Raw genomic sequence first — 26,620 nt, 5'->3', positions numbered from 1 at the left:
TATTTAACAAACATGGAGATGAAAACAGAACAGGGCAACAGGAAGTCATACTTCGCATATATGTTGAAAGTTGAAACAGAACTAAATATCTAAATTCATAAAACTCAACCATGCTTAATTAATTCCAGATTTCTAATAAACAAGACAGAGCTCGAATGATACACACGATATTCAGAATCTAGAAACTAATAACGAGCAGTCCAAAGAAGCAAACAATTAAGATCCGGATCCAACTTAATACCATCATGACGCACAAACTAATAATACAGAATCCACATAAATGATATACCCGATATATACTCTAATGTATAAATTCTTGTAGCTCAAAGGTATATAGGAACTATATACATCTAATATATTTAGGTATATCTCCCATACTCTCAAACAGAAAATCAACACTTACACAAATAAGACATGCTTGAACATTCTTATTACCAACAAAATGTCTTAGATTATACTAACATACCCGAGTACCGCAGAAAACGACCCGAACACGACGAACGATTCGAACCTCAGATTGAAACAGACCCGAAAGTTTATGTCGAGTAAATGTTCGAGAATAGATGATGATTGGTAAAAACTGTACGAAATGTGAGGGTAAGCTGTGGGAAACGCTGAATAATCGTTTCCTGAAGAACGCTAAAACAAAACTTGTCTAAAAAATGTGAGTAATTCTATTGTCCAAAACACTGAATCAATTTCCAAAAATCTTAAAATCCCTTAAAACGATTTCCCCAAAATACCCCCTTTTTTTTCGATCTGTTTTCTTGTTGATTTGTTTTTGCTTTTTTCTTTCTCCTTTCTTTCTCCCCCTTAAACGTCTCCAGACCATCCCATTTATAGGGTTTCGATTCGGGTTTGAGAAAGAGAGAGAGGAGCGTATAAGAGAATAGTGGGGGACAGAAGGAAGTGGAGCGGAGCGGGTAACGTGGGAAGAGAGAGGAAAGGGTAGGGGTGTGGCGGAGAAAGGGAAAAGGAGGGAAAGGAGGGGAGAGGAAAGGAGAAAGAGGAGGAGGGAGGCGGATTAAGGAGAAGAAAGGAAAGAAAAAGGGGGCGGGTAGGTTTAGGTATTGGGTCGGGTCGCAGAAAAATTATTGGACCGGGTAGGGAATCATTTGGGCTTGGTTGATTAATTTAAATGTGGGCTGATATAATGTGGGTTGGGTATTAAAATGTGGGTTGTTTATTTGGGTAGGGAATAACATTGTATTTGTATTTTAACCCATTAATTTGGCTGAAAATTGTTGTTCCTTCCTCCGCTATTTAATTATTTTTTTTGGGCTTCCAATTTAATAACTGGTATAATATATATTATGTAAAGACAATAAATATGTAAAATAAATATTTTACAAAGTGTTGTCTTGTAATTAATTTAACGAGTCCAGACCCGAAAATGAAACGATGATGAACTGTTTAAAATTTATGATAAAGTAATGCTCATAATGTTGAAAAAATAAAAGTAGCAAAAATAATAGTAGTGAAAATAAAGTATTTAGCTTGTCAGTAAATTTAGAAGCCCTGAGTAAATTAAAATAAAGGAGGGACAAAATTGGGTGTCAACACATGAGACTATAAATGTGCACTTAAACCAATAAATACTCGCTAATCGCAATTTTGCAGCTTTCAATTAACTCGGTTTTTTTTTACACTTGAATAATTAAAAAACAATAACTTTAACCAATAAAAATCCTTAAAAAAAGAAATTTCAAATTAAGAAATTTCTTTTTTTTTAAGGATTTTCTTCTCGGCTTTACAGTTTTCTTAATTTGAAATTTCTTTTACACTTGAAATACTGAACTTAGAAATTTCTTAATTTGAAATTTCTTTTTTTTAAGGATTTTTATTGGTTAAAGTTATTGTTTTTTAATTATTCAAGTGTAAAAAAAAACCGAGTTAATTGAAAGCTGCAAAATTGCGATTAGCGAGTATTTATTGGTTTAAGTGCACATTTATAGTCTCATGTATATGTGTTTGCCTTATTTTTGCATTTTAAAAAAAAAAATATTTTGTGATATATTTAGGGCTTGTTTGACCATGAAAATTGTGAGTATTTGAAAAATATAGTTTTTGTTTTCAAAACAACTGAAAAACTTGAAAAATACACTTTGAGTAAGTTTAAGTGTCTATCTGGTCACCTTATAAGTTTATATGCCTATCTTACAAAACATGTCAAGTTTAAGGGTTCATCTAGGTATTAAGCCTAGATTGTATGCTGCACATTAGTCATATAGTCACTCTCAATGCACTCATCCAATATATCAGTCTATTGTCAAAGACCAAGAAACACCGCAATCTCCCGTACTTACATTGCAAAGTTTAGAAAAAGACCATTTACTAAGGTTAGATGTTTTTTTCACCTTTATGTTTTCTTTTTGGATTTTTTAAGCGAATTGTAATTGAAATATTGAATCAGAAAGCTCTATGAATAAATATATGAAAATTTAAATATACAACTATCTTACAAGAAAATCAATTTTCATATCTTTGACGGGTAATAGTGCATGACTTTAAATTGGGCTCTTGAGTCTTGATGAAGAAATGACTACAAATCCAAAAGTCTTTATGATTGGAAGACCAAAAAGATATATTGATCTTTTTATTTTCTTTTTAAAAAAATTTCATCAGTCAAATATTATGATATTCATAAGATTTATTTATGATAGACAATCAACTATTTTGCCAATAGGAAGAAGCAAGATTAGACAATCAACTATTTTGCCAATAGGAAGAAGCAAGATTAGAGGTGCTACTCAGGAAGGCAAGACATATTGAAGGTAATTTGGCCCTAAAAAATTGGTAATCTCTATTTTTATGCATTTCAAGTTGTTGATCCTTTTTTTCTTCTCATTATTGCACATTTTTAAAGATGTGAAGTGGGACTACTGAGACTAGAAACGATAAATTAACCAGGGTGAAAAGGTATTGTATAATCCTACCTGGCAAATATTGTAAATCCTTTCGGACTTAGTAGGCGTTTGGCCATGAAAATCAAATATTTCACTTTATTTGGAATTTTAAAGTTGGAGTTGAAGATGGAGTTGTGTTTGGTTATAGTTTTTGCAAAGAATATTTAGTTGTTTGAATGGACTGAAAGTGAAAACTGAATTTTAGGTGTTTTTTAAATTTCAAATACTACTTCAAGTTGTATTTGTAATTTTCATGACAAAACGCTGATTTTCAAATAAAATGAAAAAAAATCTGGAAAAAAATGAATATTTCTCATGGCCAAACGGGTCCTTAATTCTACAGGTGTGTATTCGAATTATTTCCACAAGATGAAAAGGTACCACATAATCCATTATCCATTTATTCTTAGTTCTACATATATGTATGACTTTCTTATATTAAGGAATTTGTATGTATGTAAACATCAAGTTTTTAAATCGTTTATTGCAATGAGTTCTTAGAATCTAAATTAGACTAAGGAAATATAAATTTGAAAGACTAAGGTATACAGTTTACTGTCAACAGAGAGGTCTTTAGAAAATTTACATTGTTATTAAGCATTTAGATTAAAACTTATAAGCTTAAAGGACATACTCCAATACTCTCTAATCCAGAATCTTATAGAAGGTGGGATAGTTTTGTAGTTCATAAATGGTTCACTTAAAATGTTTGATTAATGAAGTATTTAATAATAGCAATTCACATGAAGTGAAAAAATGATTATCTATCCACAAGATGTAAATGGACAGGTCCAATTGTATAAATTAATGCCATATTATTTTTAGATTCTATTCACTCTTATCCAAGTTTTTTGTAGGACTACCTGTATAGCCATATCTGCTTAGGATAAGGATAACAATAAACTTTTTAAATTTGAAAAAAGAAATCGAATTAATAGGTATTTGTACTTATTTTTTTTTTTCATATTTCTTTTAATAAAAAGTAACGAAGAAAATTAAACAAGTAACGTTGGCAAGACTTAGGAGTCTTTACAACTTGAAAATAGCAACAAAAATTCAAAACAAATACCGGAAAACCACAACGCGGACCATATGGTTGTGGCAGGCCAACGAAGAACTCTTTGCAATTACTCCAAGTAAGACTGGGACTCTTTAGAACGTGAAAAGAGCAAAAGATATATTCAAATTCACCCTTTTTATGGAGAATTATCAATTATCAATTAGAAGCCTCATATATATGTATAGTCAGATCAATTTGAAAATATTTCAGTACACAATAGACCAAGTATTTATTGCAAAATATAGCTACAAAAAGTGACACGAAGTATAACTGGTACTAGATCAAGAGAAGGCAGACAATCCATTTTCGTATTACTTCTAAATGTATCTACAGTTATCTTAATTTTTCTGCATTGTATGAGCATTGTTCATCTCGCATCCTTGAATCTATGAAAAAATATTTCTGCAAGCACTTGCAGTGCAGCTGTTGATGTGGTTTTGTTGAAGTTGTTGCTGTGTTTTTCTAACGTGCTTATCCATTTTTTTTTTCTTTTCAGGTGCCACAAGTATCTACACGGAATTGGTAGAATATGTGGCTAATTTTTTTTATAATTTTTTAAAGATAAGTATTAAAATTTATTTTGTATTACCAATACAACTAAAATTTATTTGTATATGTGAAGTAATCTTTTGATAATTTGAAAGGAATATTTATAACATTAAGAAATGATTTTTTTTATCAATACATTATTTTGAATTTCAATTGAGAGATTAACTTTTTGAAATTTGAATTTGAAAACAAATTTGGAAAGATAAAGTTTTTGAATCAACTTTGTAGGGGGTAAAGATTATGTAAGGATATCGATACATTTGAATCTGATCTTTCCTCTATATAAAGAATTTAATTACTATATTCCTTGCCTTCTCTTCATTATTTGAATCCCATTTTCTCATAAGTGTGACATTTAAGGATGCAAAAACTTTCATATTGTTTTATTGTTATGTCATTTCTCTGTTACTTATATACGAAGTAATATGTATTGCAATTATATGCAGATGGAGATATATATTTTTTGAGCTATAATTACAAACGAAGAATCGTCAAAATATTAATATGGTACGATAACCTAGAATATATTTGTTTGTTCACTTGAAAAAAGAATTCAGTTATCCTAATCAGGTATATATATTCCCTTCATTTATAACTAATGCGGAAATGTAAACTAACCTAGAAAGCAAGTAAAATGATCAATGGCCACAAGCATGGATACAAGGAACTCTCAAGTAACGATCCAATATATTTTATGATATTACAACTAAGAGCGGGTTTATGTTAATAGATAATGGTTTTTAAAATCTCATTGAAAGTCTTCCAACCAAATCAATGAATTTCACTCTAAGTTTTCCAAGCCTTAGAGTGTAATATCAAGCACAACCAATTGAATCTCAAGTAACTTTCCTATTCCTAGTTCAAGTTATTAGATGGGTTTAATGACCCAAATTCTTGTTAATTAATCTTTCTCAACCTAGATTTCCTCTTCCGAGCTCAATAAAAGTAAATGGGCGAGTTTGAGGGTTAGCTAATCCCTTAAGAAACATTAAAGAACAAGATTAATCAAATCGACAAAGACCCATTTCAAAGCAATAAAAATCATTCAATACATAAGCAAAACAAAGGTTTCATCCAACACTTTAATCATAGAATATTTCCATAAACAAGATTCAAGTGAAGAAAATAAATACTACACACTTAGATATACAATACAAAGTAAGGAATTGAAGAAATGAATTAAAGGTTTAAGAAATTGTCACAACCCAACCCCGTGGGCCGCGACTGGTGCCCTACTTGGACACCCAGACAGACAAACATATCAATTCGTAACACACTTATCCAAATCGAATCACATACATATAGCATATACTGGCACAATTGTCACACGCTACCTTTAATTATATCAAACTGTCTCAAACGCATTTCAACACAACCATATATATATATATATCAAAAACCGACAAGGCTGTCAAATGTATCAAAAGCCGGCAAGGCTATCAAATGTATCAAAAGCCGGCAAGGCTATCAAATGTATCAAAAGCCGACAAGGCTATCAAATGGCACAACGGCCCAAAACACATATACGAATGCACGCCGACAAGGCTGCCATAACGAATGAGATCATACCAAACACACCCGTACAGAAGTAGGCACACACACCCACAAATACGTCTACAGACCTCTAAACAGACCAACAGAAACATATGGCGGGACAGGGCCCCGCCGTACCCCTGAACAAATATATGCATATGTGACGAACGAACATATATACCAAAATGTAGGCTCCGAAATGAGAGGAGCACTCCAAATAGCAGAAGAGGGTGTCCTAAACTGGTGGATCACCAAACTGTACGTCTGTACCTGCGGGCATGAAACGCAGCCCCCCCGAAGAAAGGGGGTCAGTACGAAATATGTACTGAGTATGCAAAGCAGAAAATACAGAAACAAATCTGAGGCATAAACGAAATAGTAGTACAGAACATAAGTATAAATCCAACATATCAAAATTTGTTTACTTTCAAAAATATGTAAGTCATGTGTAGGGTACAGAAGAATATGGTCGCCCGCCCGTCGATGGCGCCATAACACAGCATAACACCAGAATGTTTCAAATCTCCTTATCCCCGTCACATATCACATCACAACATAACGCCATACACAGCATAACACCAAATATATGTGGAACCCGACCCTCTTTTGCGAGTAGCTCGGTGAACCATAAACACAACATAACTCCGGAGTATACCAAAATGCGCACGATAACAGAACCGGCCCGGCAACCGGCGAAAGATATAACAGAACGCACGAGCAGAGTCATGAGTAACCATATGCATAAAATCATTATCATAGACTCAAATATAAGTAAATGACCATACTTGAAATTCGAAATGATAATCATACCAAATTCCTTCAAAAGTTGTCCGAATTACATAAAGGAAAGTCGCGGGACCCACGGACGGGTATTGACCCGAGCCAGGCCCGCCTATGGAAAACATACTTATCATACGCCATACAAACTTCTACGAACATATCAAAGCAATCCGAGCCTTTATGCGAAAGATATGGCATTCCAAAAATTACGAAATTCAATAAAGTGAAACCTTTTTGTACAAAGTTTGGAAATCACTTCTTTCAAAAACATAATGGTTCATATTTCATCAAATCATACATAAGAGTGCCAAGGAATATATATATATATAGATCATATCATGCTCGGATTTCGGATTTGGAATTTCCTTAAGGCTCTAATCTAGCCTATGTAAAAACTAAGGCATGCCAAAAGTAAGAAGGATTGCGCTTTACATACCTTTAGCGTTTAGTCGTATTATAACTTGTACTTGCTGCCCAATAGTACTTATCCTATATCAAGATATCAAGAGCTACAATTAGTCTACGAGGGAATTCAATATGTATTTTAGCGTTAACAATCCCTTTCAAACATTTAGACGACGTTTCGTTCGCATTCAAACCAACTACATACAACCAATCCAACATCAATAATCATATGTTCAATACTAATCCGGACAGCCCACATAACATTCCAAATAGCCCACAATTCATCTCAATTTCAACTTGAATCATTATGCTTCACTTCCACTAAACGTTCATAACAAGAATCAACACTCAACACATACAATTTCACCTCTAGCACTAAAACAGTCCACTGTTTTGGACTGCTTGTATGCTTCAACATAATTCATTTCTTTAACACCTTAATTCACATATTCAACATGCATACAATACACCACAATGTCCATAACAACAACAATCAAAATGTGACACAAAACAGTCCCTAAATCCCCCTAAAACAGTCCCCTCACACGGCTTCAACACAACTACAAAAACTTCATGATTTTCATCCATTTATCCATACTACAACACATTCAATCCATTTCCAATACATGTACAAGAATATTAAGCATCATTTCACCTAAGTTTATAGCACACAGCCCACTTCAACTTCAACAACAACATCAACTATTATATGCAAGGAAACTGCTCTAATTTCACAACAAGTTCTAACATGATTTAAACTTTCCTTTCACCTTTTACACATAATCCATAACATTAATAACAACAACCATCCATGTACAAGAAATTACTTCAATTTCGTTTCAATAGCAAACCCAAAACAGTCCATCAACACTACAACATCGAAATACAATTTTCGACCTTTATTCCACAAAATTACAAACACATGGAATCAAGTGTAATTTTTACCACTGACAACAGCCCCTATACATGTCAATAACCATATTTCCAGCCCTTCAACATAAACAAATTATCTACAAATATCATACCATAATTATGACAACACTAATCAAACTCAACCCAATTAAAACAACTCCAAATCCGCCCACTTTTAACGCCAACTTTAATCAAACAATTTTTCTTACTTCCAACTTCACATAATACAACTTAATAGATCCATTACAACATCATTAACTCCAATCTTATAACAAAAGAAAACAAAATCTTACCTTAACAAGTTGGCTTCTTAATTTGGCTAGAAGTTGTGAAATAAACTAATACTTGTTCTTGTTGCTCCAAATGACTAATCCACGTTATTATAGCCTTCCTAACTGGTTGGAATACTTTGAAAAATTTGATTTTGGATCAACAAATTTGAGCTCCAATTTGCTAGCCATGGCCGAATGCCATGGCTTTTGTTTTTTTTCTCTCTCTCTAGCTTATTGTGGAAGATGAAAATGAGGGTTTGGGCACAGATTTTTCACTATATTTTCAGCCCCTAGGAGTGACAAGTTTCCCACTCAAGGCTTGAGCCAATTAAATTTGGCCACATGTCTTGGTGGGGCCCACTTAGTGCACTAGTGACTTGTTTAATGAATAATTAAATTTTTAATCCTCACTTAATAATCTAATCATGGTAATTAATCCCAACTTTTCATTAATATTTTTACACTAAGTAAAATTCATAAACAATTCATTTTCTAATAGAGACCGGAAATTAAAGATTTTCTGTTTCGTGCCCGAAAATGATCCCGTCTTTAACTTGAGTCGATTCTCTTGCGAATAACTCGACGTATAAAAATACGGGATATAACAGAAATGCTCAACCAAATCTTCAAATCTTCAACCCCAAAGTGTGGTGTAGGAACCTAATCTCCAAAACTTGTATGAAAATGGCCAAAGATATGTTTTACAAACCCTAAAAGAGTATTTATAACATTCCAAAAACGGGAACAAAATCTGGACAAAATACCCTGCGTGCACAACGTGCGTCTCGCATGTTGTATCGCATGTTCAACCTGCAATTAGCAGGTTGTGCAAAACTCTGGCAGGTCTTGCAATGTACAGAGATGACTTGAAGCACATACAGTCATGAATGCGTCTCGCAGGTGGTACCTGCGTCTCGCAGGTGATGCTTGCAGATGCTGCATCCTATTTCTTCAGATTTCCAAATCTCTGTACAAACTTGTTGCAGAACATGCGGCTCGCATGTGTGACCTGCGACTCGCAGGTCACGCTTCTTCTATTTTGGCTTGTTTTGCTCTATTTTGCTCCATTTTGGTCCATTTTGCTCTGTTATGCTCTCCGGACATCTTATCCTACAAAACGACATAAATACACGAAAAGTAACACCAAAAGTGCTTGAAGAGTTACAAAATCTTAAGAAATTAGCATCGAATATCCCGTAATTTCACGGCACATCAACACCCCTAACTTAAAGTCTTTGCTTGTCCTCAAGCAAATCAAAACCAAAATCTCAATGAGGATCCACTTTTAGCACAAAAACATGACTTTGATTGGTACAAATAATTAGGCTACAAGCATGTGAAACTTCAACCAAATAATTGCCTCATTTCAAAATACAATTTAAAGAATGCCATGGAGTTTCAAAACAATCAAGCGACAACAATCAAGCCTCAATAAGTGACTCAAAACTACTAGCTTACTAGATATGCTCATTTGACTCAACTTGGAATTTTTCAACATCACCAATCTATCGTAATTCATATGCCCTAACAAGAAAGAAAGTCCCAAAATCACTATATTCACAACAACAACGCAAGGGAAAAATACACAAAGTCACTCACACTCAACAAAGAAATTCTAGTGCTAACAAATATCACATCATAAGCTTGCCCTTATTTTCAATCATCACTAACTCAAGAACATTTGGTGGGAGATCACATAGGGACTTTTTAAGCTTGTAGTGTAAGCTTAGGGAAGGGTAGGATAAGTAATTGAGATACAAGTGACTACGCCCTCCTTGAACACTACACAATACCTTTTGTCCACTTTCCTCTTCATTTCAAAACATCACTCCTTCCTTTGCATACTAGTTTCCCTAATTATTCCAACTTCTTTTTGTGCAACCATTTTCTTGATTTTTTTTTTTGGCACAAAAAGTTTGCAACCTTTTTGTGTTTTTCAAATTTTCTTCCTTTCTTTTGACTTTTCCACTACACCAAACTTCACCACTTCTCAAGCAACACTAACACCCCCAACTTAGGCTTTTGGCCTCAAATTCACAATTTCATGTTCAAGGAGGGAAAGGTTCAAAAGGGAGACTTTTCATCAAAAGGGTAAAGGCTTGTAATGTGGCAATCAAAGAAAAGGTCATAGGCTCAAATGGGGTTACTAGTGATATTATTTATGCAATGGTAGGCTAGAAAGGCTAAAGAAGCTTTTTCAAAAATCACAAAAATAGCCCAAGGTCATCTCTCCAACCAACATAATCAAAATTAGCATTGAAAGACTAACCGGACAAGTTCTAGATGATAAAAGTAAACACAAGAATTATTCAACAAACACTCACCACACATGGCATATGAACTAGTTAAGATGGATCAATTTCACTTTCTAAGCAAGAACAACTAGTGCAATATCTCATAATCCAAAGTAAACACAACTAGTAGGTACAGAGTCACCAAATGAGCCAAAAAGTTGTCACAAAGATCATTCTTTCCTATGCACCTTGCTTTTTAACTTGCACAAAACAATATGGAGGGGTATTCGCATTTCAATTTCACATGCAAGAGACTAACTCTATTAGTACCAAACAAGCCAAGAGTTTCCACATTTTTCCTCAAAGGAGCACCTACACCTAAACTACAAGACTAATGAAAGAAGCTAAGAAAGAAAATAAAATAATAAAAGTGACTAATCCGCAAAACGCCAACAAAACAAAATCTTCAAAAATTTGAGCAAGTTCCATTTGCAACAAGGTCTATCCACAGCCACACCAACAGTCACAAAACAAACCCGACAAGGGCACACAATATCCATATATAAGACAAAAGCCCAGCAAGGGCACACAATATCCATATATAAGACAAAAGCCCAGCAAGGGCACAATTTATGCATAACCAAAATATAATGTGCTACCACATGCCACCCCCAACTACAAACATTGCAATGTCCTCACTGCACATAATCAAAACAAAACATAAAATAGTTTGAGGGAAACTTTTTTTTTTGTCAGCACCTGCGACTCGCAGGCATGACATGCGGTTCGCAAGTGATGTCACCTGATTTTTTTTTCAGCAGCAACTACTGGTTTGGGGCTACTCTGAAAACTCGACCTGCTCAAAACAACTCTAAAAATTCTAAAAATTTGTGGATTAGTCAAAAATAATCTACTAAGCTATTCTAAAACATGAACAAAATATGCACAGATATGAGTAAAAGATGCTTGATAAGCAACTTCACTGGACTAAATATTGCTTATTAATCAACATGTAAGGACCCACAGCTGGGCGCTGACCATACTGTGAAACCCCTGGGTATCTGACCCTATGATGCAGCTCAATTGGTAAGAGTCGATTCCCTCAGGGGAATGTAAAGGTGACTGCAAGGTCGCGGGTTCGATCCCAACCGCTGCAGCGTATATCGAACTGGCTAAGCACCCTCTCACGCACAATACCTGAGTATGTCATGTCATGTACGCATGTTCATGGGGTCAGATACCCAGGGGTTTCACAGTATGGTCAGCGCCCAGCTGTGGGTCCTCACAAAAAAGGCAACTTTTTTGTCGAGGATCCACAGTGATCTGCACTTGGGTTGCCCTCTCATACATGACATGCATCTGCGCATGGACTACTGGGCCATTGTATGTGAAAGGGTGCTTAGCCAGCTCAATTGGTAAGAGGCGCTCCTTCGGGGGACAAAAGTGACTGCAAGGTCGCGGGTTCGAGGCGCTGCAGCGTGTATTCTCGAGCTGGCTAAGCACCCTTTCACATACAATGGCCCAGTAGTCCATGCGCAGATGCATGTCATGTATGAGAGGGCAACCCCAGTGCAGATCACTGGATCCTCGACAAAAAGTTGCCTTTTTAGCTCAATTGGTAAGAGTCGATTCCCTCAGGGGAATGTAAAGGTGACTGCAAGGTCGCGGGTTCGATCCCAGCCGCTGCAGCGTATATCGAACTGGCTAAGCACCCTCTCACGTACAATACCTAAGTATGTCATGTCATGTACACATGTTCATGGGGTCAGATACCCAGGGGTTTCACAGTATGGTCAGCGCCCAGCTGTGGGTCCTCACACAACACTAGCAACTCATATAAGTTGATAAAGATATATATGAGCACCAGTTTTAACAAAAGAAGTCACAAAAATTGTGTCTAAATAAGTGTTTCACATGACCAACATCACTAGCCGTAAATTCACTCCCTCTGTCCATCATTAGCCGTAAATTTTTTATATGTATTTTAAATATTTCGAATTTTCAATTATTGTCACTTATTGTACTTTTATTGAATTTCTAAATATGTAAATATTATTTTTTAAAAACCTAGATACTCCGTGTCCGAATTCACGATAAAATAAAATTAATCGTCAAAAAGCTGGAAGCATTTATCGTTTTCTTGGTCTGCTTACGGCCCCAAATAATATGTTCTCCTCTTTTCTATTATTAATAAGCCCCGTAAGGGGACGAACACAGCAGCCCATGGTTGTACCATGGGCTGTAAAAATTATACCCGCATTAAATTCTTGTACCATGAGCTATATAATTTGTACACTTTATCCAACTATTTTTATATCCCATGTAGCCACGTGTCATAGTACTTAATATTATTTCTCTTCTCATGTATAGACATATGCACTTCAAATTTAATTCTCTGACATATTTATTTCCTCCGTGCACTTTTACTTATTCACTTTTAACTTTTCATGTTCTAGCTGAATATTTATTCTCTTCTCATGTATAGACGTATGCAGTTCAATTTTAATTCTCCTACACAAATTTATTTCTTCCATGCACTTTTACTTGTTCACTTTTGGCTTTTTACATTCTTAACATTTTCCTCCGTGCACTTTTACTTGTTCACTTTTAACTTTTCATGTTCTAGCTGAATATTTATTCTCTTCTCATGTGTAGACATATGCAATTCAATTTTAATTCTCCTATACAAATTTATTTCCTTCATGCATTTTTACTTATTCACTTTTGTCTTTTTACATTTCTATTATATTTTTTTCTATTATATATAAGTGGCTTGGGGGAACGAACACGGCTCCCCAAGCTTGTACCAACAACTTCACGAATTATACCCGCATTAAATTCTTATATCATGAGCTATATAATTTGTACACTTTATTCAACTATTTTTATATCTAATGTAGACATGTATCATAATACTTAATATTTACTACCTTCTCATGTATAGACGTATGCACTTTAAATTTAATTCTCCGACACATTTATTTCCTCCGTGCACTTTTACTTGTTCACTTTTGACTTTTCGTGTTCTAGCTGAATATTTATTCTCTTCTCATGTATAGACATATGTAGTTCAATTTTAATTCTCCTACATAAATTTATTTCCTCCATGCACTTTAATTCGTTCACTTTTGACTTTTCACATTCTTTGAGAAGTAATAAATCTCACGTGGATATATGCCACAGTGCTGAATATTTATTCTCTTCTCATGTACACACGTGTGCACTTCTATTTTAATTCTCCGACACATATTTATTTCCTCCGTGCACTTTTACTTATTCATTTTGACTTTTCACGTTATTTAAGAATTAATAAATGAAGTCCTCCTTCCGTTCCATATTACTTTGCCACATTACTATACTTGACTTTTCACGTTCTTTAAGAATTAATAAAAACGAAGTACTCCCTTCGTCCATATTAACGTAGACATGTGTCATAGTACTTAATAGTTAATTCTCTTCTCATGTATAGACGTATGCACTTCAAATTTAATTATTCGACACATTTATTTCCTCCGTGTACTTTTACTTGTTCACTTTTGATTTTTCGTGTTCTATTTGAATATTTATTCTCTTCTCATGTATAGACATATAGAGTTCAATTTTAATTCTCCTATACAAATTTATTTCCTTCGTGCAATTTAATTTGTTCATTTTTTACTTTTCACAGTCTTTGAGAATTAATAAATCCCATGTGGATATATGACATGGCACTGAATATTTATTCTTTTCTCATGTATACACATGTATACTTCTATTTTAATTCTTCAACACATATTTATTTCCTCCGTGCACTTTTACTTTTGACTTTTGACTTTTCACGTTATTTAAGAATTAATAAATGAAATACTTCTTCCGTCCCATGTTACTTGGCCACATTACTAAAAATATGAAGTACTCCCTTCGTCTTTATTACTTGGCCACATTACTAAAAATATATGTCTACTTTAAATGTGAAGACAGGACGAACAATAACAATGACATTTGTACCAAAAGTTATTTTAATGCTCCCTATACATAACTTGTTCACTTTTGACTTTTCACGTTCTTTGAAAATTAATAAATAAAGTATATATTTTATCATAATATCCATATTTATTGGTATATAGTCTCAATAGCCTCAGAAAATGATTAGAAATGAATAATTAACGTGAGAGGTAAAATAAGAAGAAGATGTTTTTTCCTTGATATGTTAACGTCGACAAATAAAAGTAAAGGGAAGGAGTGACATTTATCCCCGTTTTCCTTCATTATCAATACTTTACTTATTTACTCTCCTTTGCAGTCTCTGATTGTTGTTTCTTTACATTTATAAAATGTATTACTTTATATTTTCATTTCAGAATTAAAATTTGGTGATTAATGATATAACATATATTTTTCTAATTTTGATTTCTTTGTAACAATGAATGTAAAAAATTTTAATATATTTTTTAATTAATTTAATGAAAATATTTTAATCCTATATATACAACAAAATGATTCTTATGTTTGGATCTGAACAGTTACTTAATTGAAATGGATATCAACCTGTCGGTATACATATAAAATATTGAAGAATTTAAAAGAAAAAATTTAGAACCAACTATTTATTCCCTTCTCATGTTTAGACGTATGCATTTCAAATTTAATTTTCCGGCATATTTGTTTCCTCCGTGCACTTTTACTTGTTCACTTTTAAGTTTTCATTTTCTAGCTGAATATTTATTCTCTTCTCATGTATAGACATATGTAGTTCAATTTTAATTCTTCTACACAAATTTATTTCATCCATGCACTTTTACTTGTTCACTTTTGACTTTTTACATTCTTAACATAATAGACATATGCAGTTGAATTTAATTCTCCTACACAAATTTATTTCCTAATTTTCTTTTACATCAATGAACAACTTTCATTGTCATGATAATGATAAAAAGGTCTGACTCTTTCCATCTCAAAGACTTTTAATTACAACTAAAGTGATAGTACATAAAATACATTTTGTATATACAATAACAATTAGAATATTTTTAAAAGTTATTTTCAAAATACAAACCTTAAAGACTGGCTAATTAAAGTGAATAGATATATTTGGCCTGTACATTGCACGGGCATGTGTTGCTAGTCTCTCTTCTAATTGATGGAATATAGTATATAAGTCAAATGGGTTTTGGCAATTTTTATTTAAGTTGCTAAAAGAGGTCAAATGAGTCAACTAGTTGGATCCTAGAAAAACGAATGTGAACACCCATTAACTTTTTTAACTTTCTGTTAGTTATTACTTTATTGGAAACTAATAGGGAAAATGTGCAAATATACCTCTCAACTTTGCGATTTAGAGCAGATATGCCCCTCGTTACAAAAGTGGTGCATATATACCCCTGTCGTTACAAAAATGGTGCAAATATACCCTTGCAGTTACAAAATGGTGCAAATATACCCTTTTTACTAACGGATTTTTTTTTTAAAATCATTTAATTTATTTTTTAATTAAAAAAAAAAGTCTACCTATATTTTCTTTAGTAGACATAATTTTCTAAAGCCACATGGTAATTTTTTTTTCTGGTGTGTCGGGTCTGGTAAGTTTAAAAAAATATCTCCGTGACTTTAAAAAAATAAGTCTACCCATTTTTTTAAACTTGGTCCAAGTAAATCATTTACTTGACATAATTCTATCACTCAACAGGACTTTTAGAGGAGATCTCATATCTGGCTACTGGATATTATGGATGCTAGGAATCTATAATTTGATCCTCGTACTTGAGACTTTTAGATTTCATTCTAGCCCTCTTATATATAAGCCATCACCTTAGGTTGTGATCCTTTGGTGTGGGGAATTAGGTTTGACTCCAAACATGTCATTAATGCAAAAAATTACATATGCTAGAGGGGAACATGGACTAAAACCTCTAACCAAAGGATATCTGCACATATATTTCCAAAAAAACAGTGCAAGGATTAAGCCTATGCCATATCCTTCCCTAATTAGTAATTATTTACTTTCAACTTAAAAAGATACTCCCACCGTTTCAATCTATATGAACTCATTTGACTGGACACGACATTTAATAAAGAGGGAAGACTTTTGAAACTTGTGATTCAAAATAAGTCACGGAGATATTATTTTTTTAAAGTCACGGAGATATTTTTTAAAACTTACCAGACCCGACCCACCAGAAAAAAAAATTACCATGTGGCTTTTGAAAATTATGTCTACTAAAGAAAATATAGGTAGACTTTTTTTTAATTAAAAAATAAATTAAATGATTTTTAAAAAAAATTCCGTTAGTAAAAAGGGTATATTTGCACCATTTTATAACTGCAGAGTATATTTACACCATTTTTATAACGGCAGGGGTATATATGCACCATTTTTGTAACGAGGGGCATATCTGCTTTAAATTGCAAAGTTAAGGAGTATATTTACATATTTTCCCAAACTAATATATAGTTTGATGACCGTAAAAATAAAATAATAAGTTACGAGATTTTGCTACAACTTCAATGGTGATCGGAGGAATTAACTCCAAATATAAGAGACTATTTTTGTCATTTCTCCATTAAATAACAAAGTTTCTTTCTTTCCCCAAAATCCTGTCTCTCCACTTTCAGGCTACTTCCACCACCGATCGCCACCAGTTCATCTTTAGTCCTTCACTGTAACTGTAAGTCTTTATATTTTCCTTTTATTCAATTCAGATTTGATTCTTTTTCCCTTTTTTCTGTTTATGCTTTATTGTGTTAGTGTGAAGACTGTTCTCTTGAATCACTGATGTGATTACATTTAGGATTCTTAGCATTTTGCACCCCCAACATATCTATTACTTATGGTTTTGTAAGAAAATGAAGAGATTAAGGTGCATGTTGTAAAAAAAAAAAAAAAAATAGGGTGCAAACTACAAAAAGTTGTACCCATTAAGCTGTTGGAATATATGTATAAGGCAGAACCTTGATAATATCGTGGGGCACAAAGAGGATAGAAGCTGAAGATAAACATAAAGTTCAATCATATTAATTCTTAAGAGCTCTACTCTTACATAATATCCTTAGAAAGGGGCTTATATAGGTGCTAATAGACTTCTAGAATACTCCCTGGATCAGAAAGAGTGTTCACTTAGTCATTTTTATACCCCTTAAGAAAATACTAACTCTTAGGTAAAAATAGATAATTTGACTAAAATGCCCCTAATTAAATAGGTATTGGATTTTGGTCATCTAACACTTAGGGCCTGTTTGCAAAGCCACCTGGTAATTGGAATTGGTGTAATTACTAGGGTAGTAATTACACAGTCTAGTAATTACACAGTAGTAATTACACAGTAGTGTAATTACAATGACCTGTTTGTTTGTCATAACGTAATTACAGTGTAATTACAAGCGTGTTGTTTGGTTGCACAAGTGTAATTACACAGTCAGTTTAATTTAAAAATAAAATTTAATTATAAAAAATTTAAAATTAATATTTAAAAAATATTGCCTTTATAAATAATATTAAATTAGTTATTTAATAACACATTGTTTCTTGAAAATATATTAATTAATAATCATATATTTGTAACTAATATTGTAACAAAAATAATTGATATATATTTTTCAAATTAATATTTAATTATAAAACATAAAAGAAGACTTTTTTTGTGAGAACGTCATGGATTGGATGTTTGACAAAACAATAATATTAATAAATATAATGCCATAACATCATTCAGATGTTTGATACAAAAAATCCATCAAATGTAAGTGAAAAATAAACAACATGCAATGTGAAAGCAAATAACTTAAAATTGAAAATACAACCTAAATTCAAAATCCAAAAGAAAAAGTTCAACATAATACTCTTATGTCAAATTCCAACATTACATAAGTAAGTTCCAATGTAGCTTAAGTAAATAATTCAAAAGAAAGGAAAAATATAAGTCTATAACCTCATTCACAATGAAATTATACTTTAATAACGTCACCTGTTATATGTCAAGTTTGTTATAACTCATTCTTTCCAATATTAAGAGGTGTAGTTTCAAATATTAGAATAATAATACGGTTATGCTAAATGAATAAAATAAAATAAAAAATACGAGCAATTACATGGATCACAAGAAGTAAAGGTTGAGAATGAAAAGAAAGAAAATGAAAAATAAATAATATAAAAAGAAAAATACATTTTAAAAAATAAAAATAATAAAAAAGTAAAAATAAAAAAGAAATTAAAATAATAGAAATAAAAAAATATTTAAAATCAAAAAAATTAAAATAATAGAAATAAAATAAATTAAAAATAAAAATGAATTAAAGTAAAAAAATAAACAGACTAAAAAGTAACCCTGTAATTACAGGGTGTAATTACACCCAATTCTCAGCCCCCCCTTGAGAATTGGAGAGTGTAATTACACCCTGTCAATTACACCCAATTCCCACCTAACTGTGTAATTACCTGGTCAAACAAACAGGCCATTAAAGTGGATAGGCTAGGATGATTTTGAAAGAAAGAGAGAGAAAAAAATGGATATGCATTAATGGTAGTAACTCCTAAAATTAAGTATTATTGATATTTTAGGAATGTAAAAAGTTGTATATTTGTAATTAAAAAGTTAAAATTTTGAATAAATTATATTTATTTAATTTTTTTAAAATAGTTGTAATCTTTTTAATAACCATTTGAAAAAGTTGTATTTGTGTGACATTTCCATATATAACTCATCTTCCAACTACAATTGAGGAATCAAGAGAGCAGATAATATGGACTTACTCAAAGTTGGCTCAGTGGGAGGACGTGCTTGGGATTTAAAGGGACGAGAACAAGTTGCTGGGATTTATGTTTACTACAGCAGAGACGGAGTTGTGGCACTTCAGTTCCTGTTTTATGAGAATGGCAACTTAGTTAAGTCGGACAAATATGGCGCGAGTAATACTGAAACTGCAAGCATCACTGAAACTGCAAGCATCGCTGCACTTGTCTTTGATTATCCGTCAGAGTTTCTTACTTCTATAAGTGGTTCACTTGGAGGAGGTTATACGTCAGTTTTGAAGACTATAAAAATTGGCACCAACAAGGGTTCCTATGGGCCATTTGGGAGTCCTACTGCTCCTATTAATTATGAACGAGACTTCAACTTTCACATAGGAAGAAGAAATTTATTTGGGGGTTTTCATGGAACATCGAATCTCAGTGGCATTGAGAGTATTGGGGTCTATGTGAAGATGACTATCCCATCCAGCTCCATCACCAATTTCAAAGATCTTCAAATTAAGGATGAAGATAGTTGGTCTACTACTGCTACCAAAACCATAGATCCATTCCGCCGACGTTGTGTTTGGTCTAGGTTGTTTGGCTGGAGATGGAGCAGTGGCGGCGGCGTTGTGGTTGTTTTATATGGATGTATAATATTGTATGTGGGCATACAATATTGTATATGTGTGCATAATATTATATAATATTATGGGTGTATAATATTGTATAACATTGTGTAGGATTGTATATGGGTATATATGGATATATGTTATAATATTGTATATGGGTGTATATATGTGTATATGTATATAGGTGTGGGTTAAAGCTTTGTAATGTAAGTTTTAAGCTATTTTTTCACAATGTAAGTGAGTAAATTGTATATTTATGAAATTTTCCCCTATTTTTATTAGGATGAAGATTGTTGTGTTGAATCACTTATACGATTACATTTGAAAACCTCCAACAATAAAGGAGTTCGGAACCAAAATACCCCCAAAAAACATTTTGAATCAAAATACCCCAATAAAAAAAAAGTTACCAAAGTACCCATAGAGCATTATTTTACTGCGCTATAGTACTAATGGAGACGGAGCCGTTAAGTGCTATAGCGCAGTATTTTACTGCGTTATAGAAAAAAAATTGGTACTTCTATAACACAGTATTTTACTGCGTTATAGAAAAAAATTATTTTTTTTGGTACTTCTATAACGCAGTAAAATACTGCGTTATAGAAGTACCAAATTTTTTTTTCTTTCTATAACGCAGTAAAATACTGTGTTATAGAAGTACCAATTTTTTTTTCTATAACGCAGTAAAATACTGCGTTATATAATCAGTACAAAAAAAAAAATTGGCCAACTTTATTTTTTGTAACACTTAGTGTTGTTTTTCATATTTTGACCAATAATTAGTCGTGTGTCAAGATTCCGAAACGTCAATATTTTATATAGAACCTGATATTTTTTTCTGCCTACAATAATGTAGGCCCAATACATCAAGGATACGTAGACGTTCGGATCGTCATTTTAGAGGTTGAAAAGGTGCCCGAAGTAAGTTTTGTTTGAAAACTTAGTGTTTTTTCCATACTTTGACCAATGATTAGTCGTGTGTCAAAACTCCGAAACGTCAATATTTTATATAGAACCTGATATTTTTTTCTGCGTACAATAATGTAGGCTCAATACATCAAGGATACGTAGACGTTCGGATCGTCATTTTAGGGTTAAAAAGGTGCCCGAAATAAGTTTTGTTTGAAAAAACTTAGTGTTTTTTCCATACTTTGACCAATGATTAGTCGTGTCAAGACTCCGAAACGTCAATATTTTATATAAAACCTAGTATTTTTTTTTCTGCGTACAATAATGCAGGCTCAATACATCAAGGCTACGTAGACGTTCAGATAGTCATTTTAGGGGTTGAAAAGGTACCCGAAATAAGTTTTGTTTGGAAACTTTAGGGTGTTTTATTTTTTAAGATTTTGATTTAAGCGTGTTATTTTTTAATAAAGACATAACTTTATTTTGAATATAATAAAATTCTAAAAAATATAGGGACAAAAACTAGTTGTAAAGTCGTCAAAATTTAGATGGTCATAACTTTGCGCTCGGACGTCCGTTTTACGCCTTTTTTTTTGTACTTGTGTATTTTTTCGAGATCTATACGGACAAACTGACACAAGGCAGTTTGGCCGAGCCAATTTTTAAAAAAACGTCTTTTATCCCATTTAATTTCGATTTTCCCCCAAATTGGCGTGAAATTTTCAGTTTTATTTACTTATAAGATGATGATACGCAATAAATTTCAACGTAAAAATCTCGGGGTAATGTAGCTGTGAATGTCAATTTCACTTCTACGGTTTCAATTTTTGAAAATAAAGCTGACTAATTTTCTCGACATATAAAGTTGACTAAAATAACCTTACAGTCAAACACTAAGTTTTTTCAAACAAAATTTACTTCGGACACCTTTTCAACCCCTAAAATGACGATCCGAACGTTTACGTATCCTTGATGTATTGAGCCTACATAAAATATTGACGTTTCGAAATCTTGACACACGACTAATTATTGGTTAAAGTATGGAAAATAACAGTAAGTGTTGCAAAAAATAAAGTTGGCCAATTTTTTTTTTGTACTGTTTATATAACGCAGTATTTTACTGCGTTATAGAAAAAAAATTTGGTACTTCTATAACGCAGTATTTTACTGCGTTATAGAAAGAAAAAAAATTGGTACTTCTATAACGCAGTATTTTACTGCGTTATAGAAGTACCAAAAAAATAATTTTTTTCTATAACGCAGTAAAATACTGCGCTATAGGTACTTTGGTAACTTTTTTTTTATTGGGGTATTTTGATTCAAAATGTTTTTTTTTTTTTTTTGACATTTTGATTCCGGACTCAACAATAAAGTAATTTAAATTACTTTTGCACTAGGGGTAAAAGGGGGACCCAATTTTTCTCTCCTTTTTATGAGAAAAAGAACAGAAATAAAGAATCGACATACCAAAGTTTCAAAAAGCATCCGTGACTCCTTATCTAACTTTTTCAGCTGATAAGATGTGGGCCTAAAATAATATTAACATGTGTTCTCAATACATTTCGTACATGGTCCACAAGACGAAAAGAAAAGTGCAACATCATTTATTGGTGAAGTAGAAAACATAGGCAAACAAAAGCAGTGGAAAACCTTATAAAGTAATTAATCAGTTGTGGTGGAGCCACCCTTTTGTCAGTGACAGGACATATTTTATGTTAACTTTCATGATAGACTACGACATTATAGATAGTTGATTAATAGCGCACACACATAATTCCTGCATCATATGGTGAACAAACTTAGTTAACGCAATGCTATTTGAAACACTATGATAAACTATAAAAAGCACTCATGAAGTAGCGATTTTTTTGTTTTTCTAAAAATATATATATATATATATTGAAACAACTTTGGGGAGAATTTCATAAATACAAGATATATAAGAGTTAATTATATAATCTATAATTAATTTTAGATATTACAAATTGTGCAACTTAAAGCTAAAAAAAATGATATTATTTTTGTATAAAAATCTAAAAATAAAAAGATTCCCTATATTAGTGATAACATAATTAAATGCATATAAAACAAAATAATTAAGTGCTTACCTAAACAAGCTCCAGCACAATCTACTAGCAAGCTAATTAATATTTAAAAAAAAAAAAACTAATTCATGAACGAATATATTACTGTAGTATCTGATATATATATTTTCCTTTTATTCAATTCACATTTGATTCTTTTTACCTTTTTGTGTCTAATGCTTTATTTTTGTTAGGGTGAAGATTGTTCTGTTGAATCACCGATATGATTATATTTGAGAACCTCCAACAATAAAATTAAGTAATTTAAATAACTTTTGCACCAGGGGTAAAAGAGGGAGCCAATTCTATTTTCTTTCTCTTTTTTTAATGAAAAAAGAAAAAAAATAAAGACATCGACATATTAAAGTTTCAAAAAGCATTTGTGACGCCTCATCTAACTTTTCCGGCTGATAAAATGTAGGCCTAAAATAATATTAATACGTATTCTTTGTAAGACGAAAAGAAAATTGCAACATCATTTATTGTCAAGTAGAAAATATGGCCAAAAGAGCAATGGAAAACTTTATAAAGTAACTAATCAGTTGTGGTGGAGCCACCCTTTTGTTAATGACACGACATATTTTATGTTAGCTTTCATGATACACTAATGTCGGATTGGTTTAGTTCGGTTCGACTTTTTTTAAGCTAAAATCAAATCAAATTAAGTGTGGTCGAATTTTTTTTTCAACACTAAATTAAGTTAAACCAAACCATTAATCGAATTTTTCTTCAATTTAATTCAATTTATCAATTTGATGCAATTTATCGATTTGTTTTGTAAGCCCCTAATTTTTTTGGCACCAACAAGCGCTCCTATGGTCCATTTGGGAGTACTACTGCTACTTCAGCTAATAGCCAAGACTTTTAACTTTGCTTTCACATAGGAAGAAACAATTTATTTGTTTTTTTTTTATGTAATATCGAATCCCAATGCGATTGAGAGTATTGGGATCTATGTAAAGCTGCCCATCCCATTCAGCTCCATGACCAATTTCAAAGATCTTCAAATTAAGGATGAAGATTAACTCAAAATACTAGTTCGTCTACTAGATATGAATGTTTGGTTTTACGTTTGAATGATAGATCTACTCATTGATGTTTGGTTATTAATTACGTAAGGATATTTATCTTTCAAGTTTTTATTAAAACAAAGTTACGTCACATGTACTGTTGATTGCAAATGTCATCTTCATGTTTCGAACAATATAAGCTGGACCATATTAATTTACTAACGAACTTTTACAGTATACTCCGCGATCAACAGTTTGTTCTGTTTTTTTTTTTTTTTTTTTTTGAACAGAACAGTTTGGTGTCTCATAAGCCATATTATTTTGTGTTTTATTAAGAAGATTAAAATAATTTAAATCTAATGTCAGCTCTCGCTGTTTTTTTTTTTTGCCAGCGTACACTTTAGTCGTCAAGTTTTTTTTTTCTTTTTTCTTTTTTGGTGAATGATAAACTTTACGATTAATCACCAGAACAAACAAAGAACAAATGCAAAGCTGTACAGACCAAGAGAGTTTGGCATACTCGTCATTGCCTTAGAAATATTGTCCGGGGCTTAGTGTAAATAAAAGAGCTTCTATTGCGTCAATAAACAATACAGAAAAATATCGACCGATCACATAAGAATTGGTACAATAATACTCGAGTTATTAACCAAAAACATCCCTTGATGATAGCTACAACTTTAGCTACATCCTTGTAGTATCATTGTGAATAATATACATTCTTGTGTATTTCTCAAAATTAACAAGTTCCATTATTTCGTTAGTAAAAGCCACAAAAATAACAGAATGAAGTAATTCACATGAGTTGCATGTGAGATACCAAGCCCCACCAAAAGCATTCCTTCTTCAATAACCCATCAACCTGGCCTTCTTACCATTTCAAAGCCTTCTCAGCATTTTTGATACTTAAGGGCATTTTTTACCCTTTTCGTAAAAAAATACTCCATGAATTACGTCCCAAAAAGCTGCATCACACTCTAAAAATAAATATATAATAACATAAATAACAAAAATTGTACCACTAAATGTGATTCACACTATTAGTATTATTTTGTATAGTCCCGTTAAATCTAAAAAACAAAGTTCATAAATATTTAACAAATAATAAAAGTGTTAACTTTTGACAAACATAAAGGCCCAAAATCATATAATGCATATTTAAGGCAGTATTTTGAACCTTTCCTCAAAATACTCTCCTCCCATAAAAGAGAAAGCCTCCCCGCTCTCCACTTTCAGTGCTACTTTCACCGCCCCTCTCAGTTACGTGTGGCACAAAATAAAAGTTTCCTAAGTATAGCTAGTGTGTCTCTTGTTGCTTATAGTGGCAGATCTAACGATTGATTTGCACTTGTGAAGAGTTCAAGGTTTTGGGTCGATGTCTATTTTTATGTGCGAAAAATAAGTTGAGATAAAGTTTAACTATATATTTTGAAATCCAAACCCCTATGGTTTTTTTTACATTTTATTAAGAATCACGTACCTGTGTTTTTTTCTTATCAAAGTCGCATAATAATGTTTTCTAACAGAAAATCATAAAACTTTTATCACCTAACTAACAAAAAAGTTACAATTGCCTGAGAATTCCATCTTTTGATGAGTAAAAAAATTTTGCTCTGCGTTTTAACTCTTTTTTAAAATTTTAATCTTATAAATATAGACTCAATTACAAGAGGACCGACCCGATCCAATTTTTAATCCTTCCGATGAGTGATAAGCCATCAATATTTTCTTACTAGCTCAAAATGTGTAAATGGCTTATCCTACACATCTTTTGGAAATCACCGTCCAAATTCTCTCCTTGTATTCATATTTTCAATACTTTCATCCAAACTAATATTGATTATCGTCTCCAGAGCTTTTTGATTCTGAGTATCTATCTTCTTATCCATATATTATTTTTTTCCTATTTTTTATCCTCAGAGTATCATGAAAATAGTCAAAGAAAACAACTTCTCCATCAAAACAACTAAAGAAGTCAATAAATTGGAAAGAATTTACGACAAAATTATTACTTCACAAACTAATAACCTTCTGATGCATTACTAACTACTTGGAGTAACTATTGTCACGTCCTTAGTCTTTAACTAAGCGCACGTGCGGCATTTGACAACTCGCTCACGTTCTTGCACAACTTGCTCACGATCTTGCTATGCCAAGTCAGCCTAGATTACTACACTTAAGATCACTAAGGGAATAGTAGGTGAATAAGACAAGAGAAATTTGCTAGAAGGAAGCTTTTTATTATAGAAGAGTTGATTGATTTTTGGTTGATGGTTTTTACAAATGTATGTCCCTCTATTTATACTACTCACCTAGGGGCTAATGGATAAATAATAATTGTTACACAAGTCCCTCTATATTTACAAGTATGTCCCCTCTTTAGAATTCTCTACATGTCTAGAATATTCTAAGTAGGCCTGTGCACGAATCGGTTCGGTTCGGTTTTGGTCATCATCGAGTTAAAATTTCAAATTTCGACTTTCTAAATTTCTTAACCAAACTCGATCCATTCTAGGTTCAATTCGATTCGTTTTTTATTATTTCGGTTCGGTTACACAAATCAATTTGTTCGGTTTATTCGAAATTTAAACAAGCAGCTATTTCATTTTAGTTTTAGAGTAAACATAACA

The 26,620-nt window shown here is 32.4% G+C and overlaps 1 protein-coding gene and 1 long non-coding RNA gene across 2 annotated transcripts; one reads left to right on the top strand and one right to left on the bottom strand.

Annotated features, from left to right (window-relative positions):
- Positions 1-7,219: 7,219 nt before the first annotated feature.
- On the bottom strand, positions 7,220-11,638 carry LOC132610119 (uncharacterized). The gene is made up of 3 exons (XR_009571026.1): positions 11,411-11,638; positions 8,439-9,527; positions 7,220-7,317 (listed from the first exon to the last, which is right to left on the bottom strand). It is a non-coding gene; the product is annotated as an uncharacterized LOC132610119 (long non-coding RNA).
- A 6,755-nt stretch (positions 11,639-18,393) lies between these two features.
- Positions 18,394-20,249, top strand: LOC132610827 (inactive protein RESTRICTED TEV MOVEMENT 1-like). The gene has a single exon (XM_060325233.1). The coding sequence runs from the start codon at positions 19,367-19,369 to the stop codon at positions 20,060-20,062; it is 696 nt and encodes a 231-aa protein (XP_060181216.1). The 5' UTR covers positions 18,394-19,366; the 3' UTR covers positions 20,063-20,249.
- Positions 20,250-26,620: the final 6,371 nt, after the last annotated feature.

The sequence above is a fragment of the Lycium barbarum genome, chromosome 9 (genome assembly GCF_019175385.1).
Source record: "Lycium barbarum isolate Lr01 chromosome 9, ASM1917538v2, whole genome shotgun sequence".
Lineage (NCBI taxonomy): Eukaryota > Viridiplantae > Streptophyta > Magnoliopsida > Solanales > Solanaceae > Lycium > Lycium barbarum.
The sequence above is the reverse complement of the archived record's forward strand: the minus strand, read 5'-3'. Positions and strand labels throughout refer to the sequence as shown.

What these genes read in the sequence shown, in the direction of transcription:
- LOC132610827 (XM_060325233.1), top strand. Translation starts at nt 19,367, where the DNA reads ATGGACTTACTCAAAGTTGGCTCAGTGGGAGGACGTGCTTGGGATTTA.